The 9,766-nt window shown below is 36.6% G+C and overlaps 2 protein-coding genes across 2 annotated transcripts; both read right to left on the minus strand.

The window, feature by feature from the left end:
• Positions 1 to 371: 371 nt before the first annotated feature.
• LOC110739873 (LOB domain-containing protein 20-like) lies at positions 372 to 3,737 on the minus strand. The gene is made up of 3 exons (XM_021920353.1): positions 3,610 to 3,737; positions 1,604 to 1,956; positions 372 to 959 (listed from the first exon to the last, which is right to left on the minus strand). Exons 1-3 carry the CDS (start codon positions 3,674 to 3,676, stop codon positions 546 to 548), a joined length of 834 nt encoding a protein of 277 aa, XP_021776045.1. The 5' UTR covers positions 3,677 to 3,737; the 3' UTR covers positions 372 to 545.
• On the minus strand, positions 3,647 to 8,123 carry LOC110739872 (histone-lysine N-methyltransferase SUVR3-like). Its single transcript, XM_021920352.1, has 2 exons — positions 7,498 to 8,123; positions 3,647 to 4,061 (listed from the first exon to the last, which is right to left on the minus strand). The coding sequence occupies exons 1-2, from the start codon at positions 8,111 to 8,113 to the stop codon at positions 3,673 to 3,675; spliced, it is 1,005 nt and encodes a 334-aa protein (XP_021776044.1). The 5' UTR covers positions 8,114 to 8,123; the 3' UTR covers positions 3,647 to 3,672.
• Between the last annotated feature and the right edge of the window lie 1,643 nt (positions 8,124 to 9,766).

A 9,766-nucleotide genomic window follows, 5' to 3' on the forward strand; every position in this document is an offset into this window, starting at 1 on the left:
GCCTCTGTAATATGAAATGCAATGCTTATATAAGTCTGCAGATTTTAAACAGTATACTGTTTTGTAGTTTAAAATTTTGGAAAATTTTGGTGGGAAATGAAATTTCTCCAAAATTCAGCCTAGAACAAAATTTAGTTGAAATTTTGGGGGAAAATACAATCCCTCCAAAAGTTGTACAGGTTTTCCCACTACTTTTCTTAGTGGTGGGCCAAACCTTTCTCTCTCCAAACACTTTAATCACATTCAATTAACCCCACTAATATTTGCCCCTTTAACTTTTGTCTCGTAAACCGCAATTCCCCCTAAAGTTGCAAATAAAAATTAACGGGGGGAGTATGTTTTTTAATAAATAAATTGTGCAAGCTAAAGAATAAACGTTGAAAGCATGACTTTGTTAATTCAAATCTCTTGTTTGGTAATTATGTCATCCCTTGAAATAAATCTTAATGAACTAAAGAGAACTATAACATAAAACAAAAATAAAACATTATTAAAAATGCTTAATGATCAAAGATAGGACATAGAATGTGAGCTAATACTCCCAATCAGATGATGTTGAATCGATGGATGAGGTGATTGGCGAAGGCAATGTGGTTGCGGCTGATCTGTTCGTCGTCCTCATCATCATCCTGCGACGGCCTAGACAGTCGTAGAAGGTCAAGACTATGGGGAGACGGAGCAGTAGAAGCATCAGCAACTGCAGAAAAGTCATTATTATAAGTAGAAGAAACATGGCCAGTTGTAGTTGCACTAGTATTCATGTTAAGAAGGTTGTTTGAAGCAGACGAGTTGTTCGAGTAGGCAGGCTGATGATGAACATGGTGGTTATGAGGAAGATGCATTACTTCGTATCCATTGCCTAGTTGTTGTTGCGAGGTTTGAAGGGCGTTTGCCATTGCCAATCGGCTGTTGATTACTTGGCTCTGTACCATTGCTAACTCTGCTTGTAAGGTTGCTACCTGAAATTTTTAGCAATACATGAAAGTCGTGTTACGTGAATATGTATCATTTTAACATCGAATCCAAATGCTACATCTTACTTTTCATGTTCAATGATCTATACTCGTTCTTATTGGTTCATGCTTTTTTATAACCCCGTAACTTATTCAATAAATTAATACAGAGGAAAACATGTTGAATTATTGGACCAATCGAATTAGTAAACAAACTTTTTTTTCTTGTGCTCGATCAATTATTCACTTACAAATTATTGGTAGAAGGCATTTACTTTTGAAACAGAAATGCATTAAATAAACGTTCTTACGTTATGTTACCTTGGGTTTGCTTGCATGAATTATGCGTCACAAAATATACGAGGAAGAAAATGCAACATTCTTTTCATGTATGATAATTATCACTTTCACATTAAATATACGAGAAATTGATGATTTTACAACCTCTTAAGTAACAAGTGCTGAAATGGAAATTGGTGTGTGTATACACATATATGTAAAACATTATGCAACATCAATTTATTTTTATTTTTTTTCACAAGGGGGAAAAAAAAAGGCTATCTTCCAACTGACTCGAGAATACAAGTCATTAATTGTATGCAACATCGAATAAATGCTAAGATATTAAGCATAAAGGAGTAGAATTTCACCTGTTGCTGCAAGGCAAGGATAGTAGAGACGCAACCATACACCGGGTCAGAAAGCCGAGCTTGAGCCTCATACGATATAGTAACAACAGCATCCTGCCTCCGATTCATAGGAATATGAAGCAACAGCTTAGACACATTACTAGCACCAAACACCTTATGAACAGCAGCAAAACGCGCTGCACCTTGATCAGACCCAAAATGAGGTGCAAAAATACACCCATTAGTACACTTCCTCCTTAGGAACTTACAAGCACCACAAGGAGCTAATGGACCCTCTTGATCACCCGAGGCAGCAGCAGTGGCAGAGGCTCGTTTTCCGAGCTTGCGACGCCCATCATGGTGGTCTGGCATAGCTAAGAAAGAATGATAAGAGGGGTGTGAGTAGAATGGCAGGGGATGGAGTTGGTTATAAGGGGGAGGGAAAGAGAGGTCCACGTTTGTTTCATGAATGGGTTTGGCGAGGTTAATATGATAATTATGAGATACTGATTAATTAAAAGTTGTAATTAAGGAAAAAAAACGTTATTATTAAAAACGGTTGGTAAATTTTAAGGGGATTGAAAAGAGTGTTAGCAACAGTGATTTTTTGTGTGAAGAGTGGGGTTTTTCTTGTTTTACAAAAGTTAGTTTTGGTGTACATTAAGGCTAATTAATTAAAGTTTGTTCTAAAAAATAATTAAATAGTGAATTAATTAGAGTTGGTTATGTGATTAAATGAGTTAATCTGTCCTGTTAAAGGAGACACAAGATTTGTGCTGCCCGTAGCGTGTGGAAGATGGTGGCAAGACTGGTAACTGATGAGGGTTATAGTCTTATAGAAACTATAATATATTAAGTAATGTATAATGTTTCTTCATGTGTATATTTATATAATATATGGTTTTGTCACAACCCTCTACGGCAAGTAGGTTTATATGCATCAATAATTAATATTAAATGTATTTGTTAATTTGTACTCCATATTTGTTAACTAAGATAACAACTTAGGAGTTAGGAGATATCAAATACTAATCCTTAATGTAAATGTAACAAATTGCAAAATATTGTTGTCATTTATATGATGCTAATAGGGTGATTCATGTGTCAAAAATCGAACTAGACCGAATGTAGGAAAATTTAAAATTTAAGGCCGATTATCATACCGGTTATGGTAGTATAGGAATCAATACGATAAAAAAAAAATGGTCTAAAATTCGAATGTGACTGGTTTTAAACTTTTTTTTTTACAAAAAAAAAAAAATTAATTTTGTAAAATAATAATGTGAAAAAATAAACATGTTTTGCATGTACATTCCTACTTTAATAGCTAGCGTAATAATTGTATAAAGAATAACTTAAAATATAATTATCTTCATGATATACTCCCTCTGTTTCTAAAAGTATAACTAATTTATTGTAGACTCTTAATTCTAGGAATTTTTTTAAAATGTGAGTAGACTGTAACATAAAGGAGGAATAAAAGAGTGAGTTGATGTAATAAAAATGTGAATAAAGCACAAAATAAACATATAAATGATGTGGGGGTAAGTAAAGTAGAATACAGTGGTAAAAAGATTTTGTCAAAAATAGAATGAAGTAATAGTGAGTTGGAAAGTGATATTCAGGAAGAAAATTACTTATTTTGAAGAATTTTAATTTAATTTAAAACTAACTTTAATGGATCGAGTTTAGGATGATAAAAGCGTCACCCTATTAACATGTGAGCATATGAATAAAATATCCATTTAAAATTGGCATCCCTATTAACAACTTACGTAGCTTGACTTTTAAGAGATTTTGGATTAGACCAATCGAAGGTCAAAAGTAATCGGTTATTTTCAATCGGATTAATAAAACAACTATTGTCAATTGCCATTGCACACATTTCAAAACTCTTGACAGTTTCAGTAACATGTAACAATATAGTGTAAAGGGTAACTTTTCGAACACCTACATGTTCTCATGGAAAAGATATTTATATAACAGAATTAATGGTAGAATACAGATACAAGAAGAAATATGTTTACCAATTTTATAGCCTTTTCTGGAAAGTGGAAAGCATGAATATTCAGAACGGTAGCAATTGTCTGTCATGTGTCTTCTGAGGGCAAGATGCCGAAACAGCAAGAGCTACCACAAAAACAATGCAACCCTTCCGGTCTAAGCCTAACATCTCCATAGCTAAAGCTAAGTTCTTCCCCTGCCTGTATATCTCTGGAAGCGAAAAAGCAAACCCGGGGCAATAGAGCTCCTGAACTTCTAATCAGTATTGCGGACAGATTGCCGCCATCACAAGAATGATTTATAAATCGTGCAACATTACCAATTCTTGTGGCGTCAATATTGATCCTGAAACATGCTTTTCTTGATGGAAGAAACTCCCGCACCACCAAAAGAGCAGATGAAAAACAGCCACCTTTTGCTAGTTCGTCATACACTTGTTGCCGTCTCTTTGCTTCTTTAGTTGTCAATAGTTCACCTAATATAGAGTTCAAATCAACCATCAACTAGATTTCACAATAAAATCAAGATAGAAACCTTATTATGTTCATTCATACACCCAACCAGTGTCAAGATCTATAGTAATCATTACACACACATCATAGAAGTTTCCATCGTATCATAACTACAATTACATTGATAAATTAAGTGAGAAACTAAATCTTCCTAGGATGAAGTAAAATTTCGTAGTCCACATCCCCCTCCCGGCCTCCCCCCTTCCCATTCAAAAAAAAGGTAGGGAAGATGGGTAGGAGAGGCAATAGTATATCAGGGATGTTAAGAAAACAAATACTTTATAGAAGAGCAACATAGCTCTTGTTTGGTAACACTAGTACTCTTGTCTAGCTTTTTGATTATTTAACTTCATTGGGAAGCAAACAACCCATCCGGGGAAAATACCGTTTATATTGCATAAAACTAGGTTCCATCAAGAATTTGAGAGTAATGAGCTAAATATCTGAGACGAGAACTTTAATGTATTTCATAAAGCAGAGGCTACCAAGATGGCTCATTAGAAAATGCAAATAATATACTACGTAGGCAACATTATGATATACTGCCGTATGTTTTGTTTTGCTAAAACTCATTGCATTCACTTTCTCACCGGCCTCCAATTCCTCCATGTTGATTTCTACCGTTCTTACAATAGCCAAATCAAAGAGTAAAAGGAAAAAAAATAAAAATAAAAAACAAAGGTTCTACTATGAGAAAGATAAAAGGCAAAGGAAGTTATTTGGGGTGTGTGAGAAACAGAGATTTTGAACAAAATCAGAACATAACACAACCCAATGAGTAACTATATGGAAACATCCAGGATAGTTAATGTAATGAAACAGAATATTGCCTAGCTGCCAACCATGTAATCAAAGTTTAAATAATGATAAAATATTAAACACCTAACAGGTATACTTTGCTGCGGTTTAATGTAAAGGACAGCGCTTGATATGGTACGAATTCTATATATGCCATATTATCAACCTGTATCAGCTCTTCAATGGCCACATCGACTGATATTAAATGGATGGCTACAAAAATGGAACTAAAGGCTCAGTATTATTATCCTTATCTTCTCCTCAAACAATTCAAAAAACAGATAATCCATCAATGATCACTTCAAAATCATTACAGCTGCCAAAAGTGATTTTGATCTATATTCATTCTCCCCAAAGCAGCAAGTGTGGTAAAGGCTGAGGCATACAACTAGGTCACAAAGCAGCCCAGACATTATGCCAAAGCACCAAGCTGCCTAAATAAGCCATAACTATGGGCGTAAAAGGGGAAAGGGGGAGGGTGGGGGGGGGGGAGAGGGGGTGAGTGGGGGGGAGGGGGGGTGAGAGGGGGGGAGAGGGTGGGTGGGGGAGGTGGGGATTGAGCAACCATCAGTTAAGAAGCAAAAAAGATAGGGGTATTTACAGACAGAATGAGTCTACAAAAAGAAAAAGTTTACAAAAATATAGATTTACAGCAACTTTCAGTTGGAGCAATTCTTCTTTCACTCTTTTTCTCCATGTGACTCCGAAAGATCTATGCAGAGCAACCAAAATATGCCCAACCCACAAAAAGCCTAAGCACAACAGCTAACCAACCACTAAAATGACTTAGAACTTTCACAATTTATCAAAAGGAATAGATAATCGTGTAAAATAAACCAAGCTAAACCTAATTATCATCACATCCATGATTAAATTCATTAAGCTTAATAAAGTCAAGTTTAGCTGATTGGGCCTACTTACCAAACTCCACACCAAAAAAAACTAACTTGGCTTAATGGTAGGCTTGTTCATCAATCGAGAAACATGCTCTCATCCATCTAAAGTTCATATATATAATTTCCTTTCAACAACTTCATATCAATCTATAATCATTAAATTTAAAGAGCTTATTTTAACTTTGTTCCAATACTGACACACAAAAAAATCTTATGAGCCAATTTTAGCTTGGCTTATGATCAGGTTGTTTCACCAATCGAATTATAGTAGGGTCTATCTCTATCATTCATACAAAATAATTTCCCTTAACCAAGCGTTTGTTATGCTACAATCATTTGATTGAAACAGACTCATTTCAACCTTAGTCTTAATAAACAAGCAAAGCTTATGAAGTGACATTCATCTATATGCTAAATTATCAACTTCAAATCAACAAGCCTTAAACAATCTTTTTATTAATGATAAAACAAGCTTTTAATCAATCAATCAAACAAACAAATAAGTAGTCTACTGCTGTGAATAAATAAGTTAATAATGAACATCAATGATTGATCTGCTATTAATGCTCAAACTTGTATACATATGAGGGAAAAACACACATAACAAACTTTAACTGAGATTTATCTCCATTTGCTCAATGAACATATTCAGTTAGTTTCCATCCATACATTTAAAGTGGTAGGATCAACTATCATTTCTCAAAGTTTGGACATTTTGAACCCAAATTCCAAACTTATCACAGTAATAATGTCCCAACACTTGTCAACTAGGATAATAAAACAAAAGGTCACTTTTTTAAAATGCTAACTTCTTTAAACTACAATGCAATGTACACACTACCCTATTTTTTAAATACTCCTCAAAGTTTATTTGTTTCAAAATGCAAATAAAAGCTAATTTGGGAAATGCCACTATCATTGGAGATGGAAAGTACCCGAGAGATTCAAAAACAATTTTTAACGCATCACCATACCCTCCCTAAGCTAACCATCAACTAAACATAAGCGAATAATCTAAGATAGGGTTGAGAGGACATGGCACCAAGCAGTTTTGTTAAAAGAACCTATAGATACTTCCTTGCTGAGGACGATGGAGGGCACATCAGGATTTTAACTGAGACTTAATGTCAATGGTAAGGGAAATATGTAGGGAAATTTATTTAGTCATTCAATTCATTTCTCATCTTTCTTTGAGAGCGTCTACTGCCCAGCAACTCAAATATCAGTAGTATTCTATAATGTGAGGAATTAGCAGCATAACTTATATAACTTGTTATCATTTTCTAAATTTTTCTCTCCTTTTCTCTCTCTATATTTTAAATTGTGCACAATGATCCAATATACCCTTCATACAACATAATCTCTCCTCATTAGACGGTCATGCATATAGTACATCAAACAATACTGTACTGTCAAAGATTCACAGCACACTGATTTCTCAACAGCTCGTGTTTTACAGAAGCTTTTGTTCTACATTTATGATTACTTCTTGGTAAATATGAGCACACACAATACTAACGTTCAAACATCACACCATCAATTCTCGGCGCAACCCAGAATTCCAATAAAAATCAATTCTCATTTACCACAGTAACTTCAAAATGCAATACAAGCCAACTAAATTAATCGCAACAAAATTATTCAAAAAACAGGGAAAATTTGATGCTATCAAAAAAATTGTCGCCAAAACGAAAATTCAGATTACCTGCATATTCACAGACAAACTTTCCCTCAGGAATGAACTGAGCAGCAAACAAACCCCAACCCTTTTTCTCAACCCTAACAATCTTCAACTCAACACTAACACCCATCTGAGTAACCCGATTCCCACAATTCAATTCACAATCACAACTCGTTCCGCACTCGGTCCTCATCTCACCACCCCACAACACCGCACAAGAGCAATCCTCATCACAAATCTCACCACAATCACACCCAACAGAGTCAGAAACTCCCAGAAAAGAATCAAAATTGAAATGGGTATTACAATTAGGGTTAGGGTTTATTCTACCGCCCCAAAATTGACGAGAAAAATTGGGGGAAGAGGTAAGGTAAGTGGGGGTGTAGAGGAAGAAAGTGTAGGAGTGAGAATCAACGGTGTTGATGAAAGGAATGGGAAGAGGTTCGAATAATCTGGAAGCATCGGAAGATCGGACGGTGGTGATGAGTTTGGAGAGGTGGGATAGGGTGTGGCAGGTGCAGGATATGGAAGCGAGTTCTTGAGGTGTTAGCCATGGAAGTACGAGCTCTGAAATTGATAGGAAGGGAGATGGTGGTGTTGGTGTGTGTTGCGCGTGTCGCTTTGAAGTAGGCGCGCTCATTGCTACATGAATGAATACAAAAAAACATTTGAAAGGGGGTGTAATATATGAGAAAATACAAGTCTCTCAATATCAAAGGGGCAAATCTGTCATTTTAGTGCATAATTAGGGTTAATTTTGTAATTTTGTAAAAACAAAATTTGTATTTTCAAGCTAGAACAGAAAGTTTCAATGGAGCATTGAAGAAGTTCAACCGAAAATGGAAGAACTTCAATGGAGAACGATCTAAACCTTTCCTGTAAGGGTTAACTTTGCCCTTCTTTTCTCCCTTTATGGTTAGGGTCTTCGTTTAATCGGCGACGTCGTCGCTGATAATATGGTGGTGACAGTGGTTGTTCACGACCCACTTCAATGGAGGAGGAGGGAGGAAGCATGAAGAAGATGAGGATGAAATAGATGGGGCATGAAGAAGAAGAAAGCATAAAAGATAGTACAAAAAAATATTATAAAATTCATAAAATTCCTCTTATTTGCAATTATGCCATTTTGAGATACATCAATGTATCTCATGTTGAGATATTGGGGCTAGCTCGTAATATACTCCGATTACTCCCTCCTATGTTGATAAAATACAAGTTTCACTTTTTTATAAATATTTTGAGGCCAATTAATCATCGATAAAAAGTAACAAGCTAAACGACGCCCTTATTTTACTAGGTAACGCCCAAATTTAAATATGAATGTGTTTCGGGGTTTTTTGATGTCCTGCGGGAGAGTTACAATTTCGAGACTGGAACCGGACGCCTGTACCTGCAAAACAAACGGAGACTCCGAGTGATTGGAGTTCCGCCTCCAACGGTCAAGTTAGTACTTGTTTAGGGAGTAATTAATGCGGAAAAAAGGTAAATGAGTCTCTCTAGGTGATACTGTTTAATGTGCGTAATCCCGTTTAATGAGGATTAATGAGCATATTTATATGCATTGGGATGCGTGCCAATTCCTAGGTTTAGGTTAAACCTAGGGCTGACTGGGCTTTCCCCAAGGATTGGGCCTTGGTGGCCGGTTATCCCATGTGTCATGGGGTGGACACGTGTCGTGTCGTAATTGGTCCATGGTGGACGGATCACTGCTTGACACGTGGCAGGCTCCTATTGGCCCATATGAAGGACACATGGCGGAACTTGGTTGGTCCACTTATCAGAGGGTGATTGGTGGGAAAAATCCCCTAATCATTTGCCCCTCACAGGTGGCACGTGACCGGTCACATGTCACCTGTGACAGGTGTCGGCTCGTAATAGGCGACGACCTGCTACAGGTGTCATTTGGTGAAAGGCCGAGGGTTTTTTCCCGCTCAAATTTTGAATTTGGGAAGTGACTCTTCGTCTTCTCATTTTGCCTATATAAGGGCGTGTTGACTTCAGATATTTTCACACTTGAGAACCTTTTAAAGAGAACACTCGGACCCCTGAACCTGCTATGACATTTCGGACATTTCCAGCCTACCGCCTGCTCTGACAAGTCGGCTGATACTCAGATTACTTTCCAGATCTTCGTCAACTTCTCACTCGTTCAGGTAACCGTCTGTTCTCTCATTCTTTTACTTTAATTTTTCTTTTTGAAATGGCACCATGGAAGCACACGACACGACCTAGGTTAGTGATCAGCCGGTCACCGGGGATGGCTGAGTCTAGGACTAGGAGTGTCGCCTGCCCC

Source organism: Chenopodium quinoa, unplaced genomic scaffold, assembly GCF_001683475.1.
Source record: "Chenopodium quinoa cultivar QQ74 unplaced genomic scaffold, ASM168347v1, whole genome shotgun sequence".
NCBI lineage: Eukaryota > Viridiplantae > Streptophyta > Magnoliopsida > Caryophyllales > Amaranthaceae > Chenopodium > Chenopodium quinoa.

Bases quoted from the DNA above. Each gene is read 5' to 3' on its own strand.
- LOC110739873 (XM_021920353.1), bottom strand. From the start codon at position 3,676: ATGACAGACAATTGCTACCGTTCTGAATATTCATGCTTTCCACTTTCC. The intron at 1,957-3,609 runs GTAAACATATTT...ATTCTTTCTTAG, and splicing joins CAGAAAAGGCTATAAAATTG to CTATGCCAGACCACCATGAT. The intron at 960-1,603 runs GTGAAATTCTAC...TAAAAATTTCAG, and splicing joins TCCTTGCCTTGCAGCAACAG to GTAGCAACCTTACAAGCAGA.
- LOC110739872 (XM_021920352.1), bottom strand. From the start codon at position 8,113: ATGAGCGCGCCTACTTCAAAGCGACACGCGCAACACACACCAACACCA. The intron at 4,062-7,497 runs GTAATCTGAATT...ACTCTATATTAG, and splicing joins GTTTGTCTGTGAATATGCAG to GTGAACTATTGACAACTAAA.